The sequence below is a fragment of the Sus scrofa genome, chromosome X (assembly GCF_054392235.1).
Source record: "Sus scrofa isolate SSC_HxYL_T2T_F1_AM1 chromosome X, Sscrofa_HxYL_maternal_Yorkshire_Landrace_v2.0, whole genome shotgun sequence".
Taxonomy (NCBI): Eukaryota; Metazoa; Chordata; class Mammalia; order Artiodactyla; family Suidae; genus Sus; species Sus scrofa.
Window position 1 is genome coordinate 132,587,246 of NC_139401.1, and position 11,108 is coordinate 132,598,353.

Genomic DNA, 11,108 nt, shown 5'->3' on the forward strand with positions numbered 1-11,108 from the left:
ACTCGCACCACAGCAGTGACAACACTGGATCCTCAACCTGCTGAGCCACCAGGGAACTCCATGGAACACACATTTCTTTAGTTGAGGGTTTTGCCTTTTTTTTTTTTTTTTTTGAGACAGCCATTGGTCTGTATTACGACCTATGACATTTACTCCAAGAAAATAACTTACCCTTTCTATATAGATTTTTCCGAACATCAAAGGTCCTACACGTGTCTTTCTGTCCCTCGGCACTTGATATTTTCATCCATCAAATACTGAGCGTTCCCATGCAGCAGGCACCAGGGGGACCCAGAGATTAAGAAGAGCCGGTCTCTGCTCCCCAGGAGCTCCCGGGCTGGTGGGGGGCGCCCAGGAACACAAGCTGATGGTACTGAATACCCGAGGAGAAGTGTGGCAGTGGAAGTGTGAGTTCCGTGCATCAGATTTCCTGAAGGACCCTACACAGAAATAGATTCGGCCCGGGCACGTAAGGACTTGGCAGATTACATAACACAAACCTAAGAGAATATACTTAGGCACTGAAATTGTATTCAGTTGCGTGGCCCATTGGTCTGCAGGCGGTTACTGGTGCCGATGGCACGTGCCGCCGTGGTGAGCAGGCGGGGAGGAAAGCGGGGAGAACATATGCGGCCCCCCCAGAGGGAGGCGTTCACCCGGGGGAAGGCAGGGCTCGTGTCTGCACGGGCCCTCGCTGCGACAGAAACCTCGGCGTTGATGGAAGGACCAGTGCTCACACTTGACAAGCTGTGAATGAGCAGATTGGTGCTTTGATTTAACATGAGGAAGTGGCTTGTGCTGCAAGTCAAAGTATGATTTAGTCCCATAAACTTCTGAGCCAGGGTGGCCCCGGGGAGTTCCCAGTTTGCTCAGGGGTAACATGCGGGCGGATGAGCTGACCTGGGTGGGGCTGAAGTCATTTCTGATAGAAAAGGCAGAGAGGAATGCGAATATGAAACCTGCCTGCAGCCTGAAACCGTCCCATCCCCCGCCGCCTGTCTGCCTCTGCTGAGCCGGCTCACTCTCACCTCACACTGGGGTCCGCGAGGGAGACATCGAGGGGCAGGGCTTGGGGTCACTTGACCGGAGTCTCCTTTCTCCTTCTGTGCTGTGATGGGCTGTCACAGGCGCACGCTCCTAGTACAGCTTCTCAGTTGGTGTCGTTTGTCTCTAGGCCAGTGACTTCTGCATATTTTGTACCCATTACTAGACTGAATTATCTTTTTATTTCCAGTAGTCTTCTAGCTCTGTAGCCTTGTCATCGGCAACAAATGACTGTTTTACCTCTCCTTTCTTTCTCTTATCTTAATTTTATGTGCTGGCATAATAACAAACTGGTTCTGATAGTCCTGAAAACAGGAGGTTTTAAAAATAGCCAAGACCATTTGGGAAGAGGGTGTCCAGAGCGTGGAGGTGCCAAGCTGACCGTTGACGGTACATGTTTAACCGTGTCCCCGGGAGCTCCTCTTCCCCCCACGGGCCCCTCCCACCATCGACCTCCTCTCGGTGCTCGGCAGCTCTGTGCTCGACGCTCTGGCCCGCAAACTGGAAGTCATCCCTTCTCCCCCCTTTTTTTGGGGGGGCACAACTGCGGAAGTTCCTGGGCTAGGGATTGAACCTGTGCCACAGCAGTGACTTGAGCCACGGCAGTGACAACGCAGGCTCCTCAACCTGCTGAGCTACCAGGGAACTCCTTTTCCCACTTTGGAAAAAAACAGCTTTATTGAGTTCCCGTCGTGGTGCAGTGGTTAACGAATCTGACGAGGAACCATGAGGTGGCGGGTTCGATCCCTGGCCTTGCTCAGTGGGTTAACGATCCGGCGTTGCCGTGAGCTGTGGTGTAGGTTGCAGACGCGGCTCGGATCCCGAGTTGCTAATGGGGCTACAGCTCCCATTAGACCCCTAGACTGGGAACCTCTATATGCCGCGGGAGCGGCCCAAGAAATGGCAAAAAGACCAAAAAAAAAAAAAAAAAAAAAAAAAACCAGCTTTATGGAGGCGTAATTGACATGTCAGAATCTGGAGGGTTCACAGTGAGCATCCCGTCCCCGCCCGTCCCCAGAGAACCGCTGACCCGCTCTTGTCACTGCAGGTGGGCTTCCATTTTCCTTGCCTCCCTTCTCTCCTCCCTCATCCGAGGCTGTCGGAAGAGCCTCCTGGGCTCGGCCTTCAGACACCAGGCCCACCTCTGAGCACATGTCCCCAGGCCCCTGCCGCTTTCCTGACACGGACCAGACCGCCTGCCGTGGGCCGAGCCTTCTAGCTGGACCCCCGACCTAAGCTTGCTTCCTTCCAGTCTGTTCTCCACACGGCAGCCAAAATGTACCCCCGAGCCCAGCATCCTCTACTCAGCACTGTCCGGGTAGCCGTTCACTTCCCACAGGGTCCAAGCTCAAGGCCGTACAGTAGCCTCTGAGGCCCCCTGTGGCCCCTGCCCTGCGCCTGACCTCCTGGCCGCCTCACCAGCAGCTCTTGCCCACACACCCTGCTTCGGCCACACGGAAGACACTCGGTTATCTGCTTGGTTGCCTCCCCGCCCCCCTCCAGCCTTCCCCCAAGGGTCCCGTGTTGAATGCGGTGCACCCCGGCGTCCCCGGCCCCTCCCCGTGCTCTGCTTTCCCCTAATACTCGGCCCCTCCCGCACCCGCATCGCTCACAGCATGGGCGGCTCTGTCGTTTGTCTCCCGCTTTGGGAAGCTAAGTGCCGTGAAAGTGGGGACGGGGGCCTCCTTTGTTCCCTGCTGGACCCTGAGCGCCTAGAAGTGACCAGCCCGCAGTGGAATACATAGAAAAATGGGCAAAGGATGTTACCGAGCAGCGCATCGCCCTTACTCGGTGTCAGGTGCTCTACCAAGCATTCCGTTCCAATGGCGACATGCACTGCGGAGGGAACCTCGCCGTCTGTAAAGTCCTGCAGTGAAAAGGACAGGGCCTACAGGGAGGGCGGGGTCGGGAGGCAGGAGGAGACCGCTCTGAGCCCCGCACCTTTGTAACCACAGCGCTGGTGAGGGCGACACTCGGGCCTGGGCCGTTCGCCGCAGGTTGAATGGTGGCCCCCAAAGGACACGTGCCCTTGGAAAAGGGGCCTTTACAGATGTAATTAAGTTCAGGATTCCAGATGAGATCCTCCTGGATTGAGTTGGGCCCCAATCCAGTGACAGGTGTCCTTATAAGAGACAAGAGAGGCAGATTTGAGAGACAGACGCATAAGACCAGATGAGACCATGTGAAAACACAGTGGCTGCAGTGATGGGGCCACAAGCCAAGGCTGCCTAGAGCTCCCCAAAGCACGAAGAGGCAAGGCAGCCTCCTCGCTTAGAGCCCGCAGGGGGAGTGCAGCCTTGCGGCCAGCTGGATTCAGGGCTTCTGACTGCCCAACCAGGAGAAAACGAATTTCTGTAGTTTGAAACCATCAAGTTGAGGTTAATTTGTTACAGTAGCCACAGGAAACTAATACCCAGTTTGAAGCCCCGGGCTCATGCTCATGAGAGGCGGGTCCTGCGGAGCCTCTGCTTCTGATTCAGACCGTCTCCTGAGCGGTCAGTGTCAGAGCCAAGCTGTAGACTTTGGCTCTTTTCTTCATGTCTTCATATATTGCTCATGTTTTCTGGAAGCTGGCCCTGGATCACAGAACTTTAGTGACATGCTGGCGACGGAGGTCCCTTCTGTATGTCCTGGCCTGGGTGGTGATCACACTGAGTTGCCTTTTTTTTTTTTTTTTTTTTTTTTTTTGCCATTTCTAGGGCTGCTCCCACAGCATATGGAGGTTCCCAGGCTAGGGGTCTAATTGGAGTTGTAGCCACCGGCCTACACTACAGCCACAGCCATGCCGGCTCCTTAACCCACGGAGCGAGGCCAGGGATCGAACCCGCAACCTCATGGTTCCTAGTCGGCTTTGTTAACCACTGCGCCACAACGGGAACTCCTGAGTTGCATATTTTTTAAAGATTTGTGCACATTACTGCGTGTCATCTATATCTCAGTATAAAAGGTTAAAAAATTAGCCCCCCGGGGAGAATCACGTTTGGTTCCAGCGTAACTTCTGCCATCCGTCTCCTTATTTGTCAGTCAGACGTCAGTGTTGTGCCAAAACAGACTGCATCGACTGACCTCACTCTCGCAACAAACAACCCTGTGGTCTGGGCTGTTTTGTTCCCATGTGCCAGGTCAGGAGACGGAGCGGACGGAGAGGCCGCGGGTGTCCGAGCCACTGCTCTCAGCCGAGCACGCGCCCGGCTGGCAGCGTGTGGAACGAGGCGCCCCTGAGGTTCCGTGTCACCCGCATCCAATGGGGAAACATCGCCCTCCTGTTGCCAAGTTCTGTTGCGGGGGTAGAGCTAGAGGAACTGCTGGACGCCACGGGTGGCAGCACACGGTCACCTCGCCCCGTCAGAGGACCGTGGGGGCGGCATCTAGTAAAGTCGCAGAGACCACATGTCCTCTCCAGCAGTTCCTCCCCGCCTCCAAGCCAGATTCCTTCGAGAAACATTGACACACGTGCCTGAGGTGTGTGCAGAGCCGGGACAGCATGGCGTGTGCCGGGGACACTACCCGTCCCCGGTTCCCCGCAAGCGCGGGGACGGATGCCTCAGCTCTGGTTGATTCATTCAGTGCAGCTCCCCTAGGATTTCCTTCCGAAACATGTCGGCAGGTCAGAAGGTCACCTGATCAATACAGAATGCCACCAGCGATGACGTGGTCACAGAACAGAGAGGATAGTAGTGTGTTTGGTTTCTGGAACGGTCCCTTGGAGGAGGCGGGTCACGAGCCCGCCCTGGAAGGAGGGCTGCCCGCCACCCGGAGAAGAGTTGCTGCCTCTGGGAGCGAGAGAGGGCCGTGGGCACAGGTGACACCGGAGACGGAGCTGCGCCTGGATTGCCGCGTTTCCCAAAGATGGTGACGCGTGTGTGCAGAGACGTGTGTCCGTTCTTCCGTGGTGACAAGTGCCTGGGCGTTTGTGCTCACCTCCGGGCCCTTCTGTATTTTTAAATGACGCGCCTCGGCCCCTGAGCAGGGGGAGTGTCCCGAAGGCGGCGGCCCCAGCAGGCGTGTGGCACGGGCGAGTCTGGGTGGCGGGAGCTCACGCTTGTGTCTCTTTCCAGCAGCCGAATCCGGTGGAGCAGCGCTACATGGAGCTCCTGGCCTTGCGCGACGAGTACATCAAGCGCCTGGAGGAGCTGCAGCTGGCCAACTCGGCCAAGCTGTCCGAGCCCGCGGCCGCCCCGTCCAGCCCTTCGCAGATGGTGTCCCACGTGCAGACCCACTTCTGAGAGGGCGCCGGGCGCGGAGGAAAGGGAACGGCCGGCTTTCCCGCGGGGCTCTGTGCGAAGTAGGTGAAGACGGTTGCCTCCACGCAGAACTCAACTAACGTCATCTTCACCTCTCGAATACATGTGCCTTCTAGAAAACGACAGTGTCGCCACGGCCATCGGAAGAAAGGAGCCCAGGTGGGGTCTTGGAAATTCCCGACATCTCCCCAAAGCAGCTTTGGACAGATAACATTTAAGTCTCATTTACCTCTTCAGAAATACTATGTGGGCAACATGTGTTTTGTGGGCTTAATTGGAACAACGTTTTTAACTAAAGGGGAAAAATATATGCAGATGAAAACGGATTTTCCGCAGATCGCGTATGAGAGTTGCTGTGGACCATCCAAGGCGAATCCCAGCGGGAAAGGTGTGTGTTTCTGCCAAGACCAAATTGAGCTCAGCTTCCGAGGCATGACCCAACAGCAAGGTGTTTAAATAATTGCCAAACTTCACACCATCATAACGGGTGACTTAGGGAGAAATAGCTGTGTAGATGAGTTTTCCATTATTTTGAAATTTTGGAATACAGAGTATTTTCCCCTAACTTCCAAGAGAAGCATATTTTTATATTAAAAAAAAAAAAAAAAAACCAACAACAAAACCTGATAGGGCCCAGTCATATATGATTTGGTTGGTTGGTTGGTTTTTTAAGATCTCCAGTTCCGCCTTGTAAGTTCTTTCATGATCTTGCCTGACATTCTGCCCCGTTTTCAGGCTGTGACAGCACCCCACCCCCCCCCCGTAGCACTGTTTGAAGATGTGAGCTGCATCGCGCTGCTTAGGTGAATGTTTTCGCAAATGTTGCTCAACGCAAAACCAGCTTATCTGCCAAAGGGGAGGGCTGCCATCCTGGATGTACGAACACCATCCTTTGAAATAAAAGCCTCAGATGTACATTCGTGGAGCGTATTCATGAAAGTATTGTGTTTATGAATTTCAGTTTCAATGGTGTTGGATACCCCCCCCCCCAGGCGTGCGAAAAACTGGTTCTACACATTTTTACTTGAAGTACCCAGCGGTTTGCTTTTTCAGGTTTGTTTTGTTTTGTTTTGTAGTATTAAATGCAATTTCAAATGCAGTTCTATTTGATATCTGAACTAATTGATCCAGTAAGTATATTTGTAAACGTTAAGGCTAGCGTTAAAACCATTAATGTGTTTTACAATGATTTGTAAAGGACTATTTATAGCTAATATGGTTTTGTTTTCAATGAATTGAGATTAAATATATCTTTGTAAATTATTTTATGTCATAGCTTAATGGTCTACCAAATAAGACATCTCAAGTGCAGTAGTATAAATGTATAAATTTTGTATGTATAAGAAAATTTATTAGACAGTCTCTGGCTTTTTGTAAACGCTGTAAATATTTCCTAAATTAACAAAAGTGTCACTCCCTAAAAAGAAAAAAAGCTAATACTAATAGCTTAAAGGATTTTGTGAAATTTCATGAAAAATGTTTCATGGCAAAAAATGACTAGAAAGACCTGCTGTAATAAATATATTAACTGAACGTAGCACTGTGTTCCTGGGGCTGTCACTTGTACGTGTCTTGAATGTGCATGTGGATTTGGAGTTCCCTGGTGACCTAGTGGTTGAGGATCCAGCCTTGTCACAGCTGTGGCTCAGATCGCTGCTGTGTGGTGTAGATTCAGTCCTTGGCCCGGAAACGTCTGCAGTCCATGGGCATGGCCCAAAAAATGCGGCTTCGAAGCCCCAGCTGTCGTTAATGAAGTAAGGATGTGGCTTCCACAAACGTGTCGGCCGGGGAGCACTGGGGAGCACGGCACTTGACGGCGAGGAAGATACGAGACGGGTGAAATGAGCCACAGCCGACGCCCTTTAGGCACGAATGATGAAGAGTCTTCCGATACTGCCACGTGGCAACTGTTCATTGCTGTGCATCCTCAGAATGCTGAATAGTTAGTGTAGGAACCTACAATTCACCATTTTTGAAAAATCTGAACGGGACTCTCAGCAGAGGAAGCCCGTCTTTGAAAACCGAGTGTTTGAAGGGCCTCGCCGCGGTCTTCAGGCGCAGCCGCGTCCAACCCTCTCGGTGACCTCGCGGCCACGTGGGATTCTATCACCCCTGGTTTTTTTTTTAATTAAAAAAAATGTTATGTAGTTTTTCATTTTGTGATTTTTATTTTTTCCATCATATCACCCCTACTTTTAACTGAGGAGAGCGTTGTGGCTGCAGGGCTTCACCGACCTGCCTGCAGTCCCAGAGCACGCGAGCTTGTGCCTATGTGTCAGGCCTTCAGCCGAGTGCTGCCCCTCTGCTGCCCACGGGAGTGAAAGAGAATCGTCTCTTCCTGGCACAGCCTCCAGGTAATTTGGAATCATGTTTTGATCATATAACAGTTTTTTCTAAATATCGTCAGAATACTTTGTGTTTTTTTTTTTCTTTTTAGGGCTGCATCTGTGGCATATGGAGGTTCCCAGGTTAGGGGTCTAACTGGAGTCATAGCTGCTGGCCTATGCTAGAGCCACAGCCATGCGGGATCCGAGCCGCATCTGCGACTTAACACCACAGCGCACGGCAATGCCGGATCCTTAACCCACTAAGCGAGGCCAGGGATCAAACCTGCGTCCATTCATGGATGCTGCTCAGATTCGTTAACTGCTGAGCCACGACGGGAACTCCATGTGATCTTTTTTGATAAGGCAGCAAAGCTTCTCCGTGCGCTTTTTAGTTGAGAATAATCCCAGTTTTCCATCTCAGGAGCTGCAGCCCTGTCTACAGAATGCAGGTTTGTCATTCGGACAGCTCTGGGAGCATTTGGGGGCACTTATTACAGAATATATCTATGCCCATGACTGGGGGACATAGCCGTCGGTGGCCATTAAAGTCAAATCCGGGGCCCCCAAAGGAATTGAGTGTATGCGGGGTGCAGCAGAGGCCAGAACGGGGATTAGCACATTTGTGGGAAAAGCTTATGGTTGGAATAGATTGCAGTCGAATTCTTTTCGGTCCACAGAATCACTGAAGCATGCTGCTGGAATAACCAATATTTGGAAATAAATGCCAAAGCTTCCAGCATCTACTGGTAGGTTTATAACGCCGTTGAGGCATTAGTAGTAGTCGTTTGTATTAAACATATTTTGGAAGATGAAAGATCGGCGAAACAAAGTAGTCTCATTTCCTTTGGGGCGTAGATTCCGATAGGGATTATTCCTTATGTGCAAACATTTGTCCTTTAAAAGCAAAGGCAAGACTATCTTGAAACCGCGTAGGGTAGCTAAATGTTTAGTATTGAAACCAAGGAGGGGATAGCCAGATGTTTCCTATTTAAACGACATAGAGCAGCTAAAATGTTTCGACACACCGTTAAGATCTGGCACTTGGTTTATCTGGCGGTTAACATGGGTCGCTCCTGAAGTGCACCGTTTCTCAGTGCGGTCCGCAGAGCTTCCCCAAGGAGGTTGTCCGTCTCATTTCGGAGTTCAGGTCACAAATCTGTATCACAAAGAACCGTGGTCGCGACGTGTGGAGCCTCGGGTGCCCATGTGGGCTCTGGACCTGCTTCTTGGATGGAAGGCGTGAGGTTCTGTCGGCTCCCAGATGCTATAAATCTGGAGGCCTCAGTGTTGATCTCCCCAGTAAAGGTATGAACTGCACATTCTCGAAGATTCCTCACGTTTCGAACAAACAGCCCTTCTCAGAAACACTTTTTTTTTTTTTTTTTTTTTTTTGCTCATACCTGTGGCATGCAGAAGTTCTGAGACTAGGGGTCGCATCCGAGCCACTGCATTGACAATGCCAGGTCCTTAACCTGCCGAGCCACCAGGGAACTCCTGAAACACATTTTCATCACTCATGTACATATGCTATTTACCTATTCATGGCACAAGATGGCATTGGCCTAGTGCATTAGTTTCCTGTTCCTGCTGGAAGAAATCACCACACACTTTGTGTCCCCCCCCCCTTTTTTTTTTTAACTTTTTAAGGCCGCACCCACAGCATGTGGAAGTTCCCAGGCTAGGGGTCTAATGAGAGCTGCAGCTGCCGGCCTACACCACAGCTCACCGTAACACTGGCTCCTTAGCCTACTGAGCAAGACCAGGGATCGAACCCATATCCTCATGGATACTAGTTGGGTTCATAACCCACTGAGCCACAACGGGAACTCCCTAGACCCTGTACTTATAATTCCCTTGGTCCCTTAGTGGAAGAAAAAGAGGTATTTATTGGGGGCATATGTGCCAAGCTCTGTACTATTTAGCCCCGCTGCCCCTAACAACCTTATAAGATTGAAAGGGTTGGTTGGGGGGGGATTAGTTTATAGACGAAATGAAGGCTCCTAGCCGGAAGTGGGTGTGCTTTTGTTTTTAGTAAGAGCACTTCAGCAAATCCTGTTTACTGTGACCCAGACCTATGTCAGCTGGTCTTCGTTGGGAAGCAAAACTGAGTCAGACCACGGCCTCCTTTAAGGAGTGTCTGGCCGGGGGGCGGGAAGACAGTCCAGCTGACGGGTCATTTCCACGCAGGGTGCCATCTGCTCTGAGGCAGGTGAAGGGCCAGGGGACTGGGATGGCGGGTCCAGGAGGAACTTCTTGGGAAAGCAGTCACAACGGAGTCTTGGTTCAACAAGAGCTCAGTCATCTCATCGCATTGAATGCACACCCCATGTGTCAGCGGATCTTTCAAGTCTGGCGAGCCCAAGTACTGACAGTGTGGACCAACCAGAACTCTCAGACCGCGCTGGAGACAGTGGCGTTATCTGGTGAATGTTAATACGGAGCGGGTCACACCTGCCTCTCTAAGAAGCCTCTAAGGAACCTCACAACTTAGTATTTTTTTATGGCCGCACGTGCAGCATTTGGAAGTTCCCGTACCTAGGACTGAATCCAAGCCGCAGCTGTGACATACGCTGCAGCTGCAGCAAAGCTGGATCCTTTAGGGAGTTCTCGTTATGGCACAGATGACGTTCTAGAAAAGGCAAAACTATGCAGACAGTAAACAGATCAGGGGCGCTGGAGATCAGAATGAATAGGCAGAGCACAGAGGATTTTCAGGGCAGTCAAAATACTCTCTACAATAGTACAGCGATGGGCACATGTCACTGCACACTTGTCTAAGCCCATAGAATGTACAACACAGAGAATGAACCCTAATATAAATGATAGATTTTAGGGAGTTCCCATTGTGGCGCACTGGAAACGAATCCTACTAGAATCCATGAGGATGCAGGTTTGATCCCTGGCCTCGCTCAGTGGGTTAGGGATCCGGCGTTGCCATGAGCTGTGCTGTAGGTCACAGACAGCTCAGATCCTGCATTGCTGTGGCTGTGGTGTAGGCCGGCAGCTGTAGCTCTGATTAGATCCCTAGCCCGGGAACTTCCATGTGCCGCGGGTGCAGCCCTAAAAAGCAAAAAATCCAAAAAAAAAACAAGAAAGATAAATGGTAGATTTTAGTTAATACTCGTGTGTCAATATTGGCTCATCAGTTGTAACTAGGGTACCACACTAATGCAAGAGATAAGGGAAACGGAGAGGGTAGGCTCTGAGGGGTACATCGCAACTCTCTACTTGCCACTCAGTTTTTCTGTAGACCCGAAACTGCTCCCCCCAATAGGGGAAAGTCTATTAAGTTTTTTAGAGGCATCCCAGTTAATGCTGTGCAGCTAGTCTGGCACCAAGTGTCTAGAACATTCTATTTTAGCCAATACCTGCGTTTTGGTCAAATAACATCCTTAAATAGATGCCATTGAAAGAAATCATCACTAGCGATGGAGTCCGCTTCCTTTGGGATACCTTGTGTGCATTGAGACTTGGCTTTCTCTGCCTCTACACC

General features: G+C 51.2%; 1 protein-coding gene across 15 annotated transcripts in view; it reads left to right on the forward strand.

The window, feature by feature from the left end:
• MTM1 (myotubularin 1) overlaps positions 1–6,825 on the forward strand; it is a 92,426-nt gene extending 85,601 nt beyond the window's left edge. For 10 of the 15 annotated variants that reach the window (XM_003135463.7, XM_021080842.2, XM_021080835.2 and 7 more), the window contains one exon: positions 5,103–6,825. In XM_003135463.7, coding sequence (XP_003135511.2) covers positions 5,103–5,270 — 168 coding nt within the window. In that variant the 3' untranslated portion in view covers positions 5,271–6,825. The remainder of the gene's footprint in view (positions 1–5,102) is intronic. The other 5 variants (XM_021080840.2, XM_085006765.1, XM_085006761.1 and 2 more) reach the window with 1 other exon arrangement.
• The last annotated feature ends 4,283 nt before the right edge of the window (positions 6,826–11,108 follow it).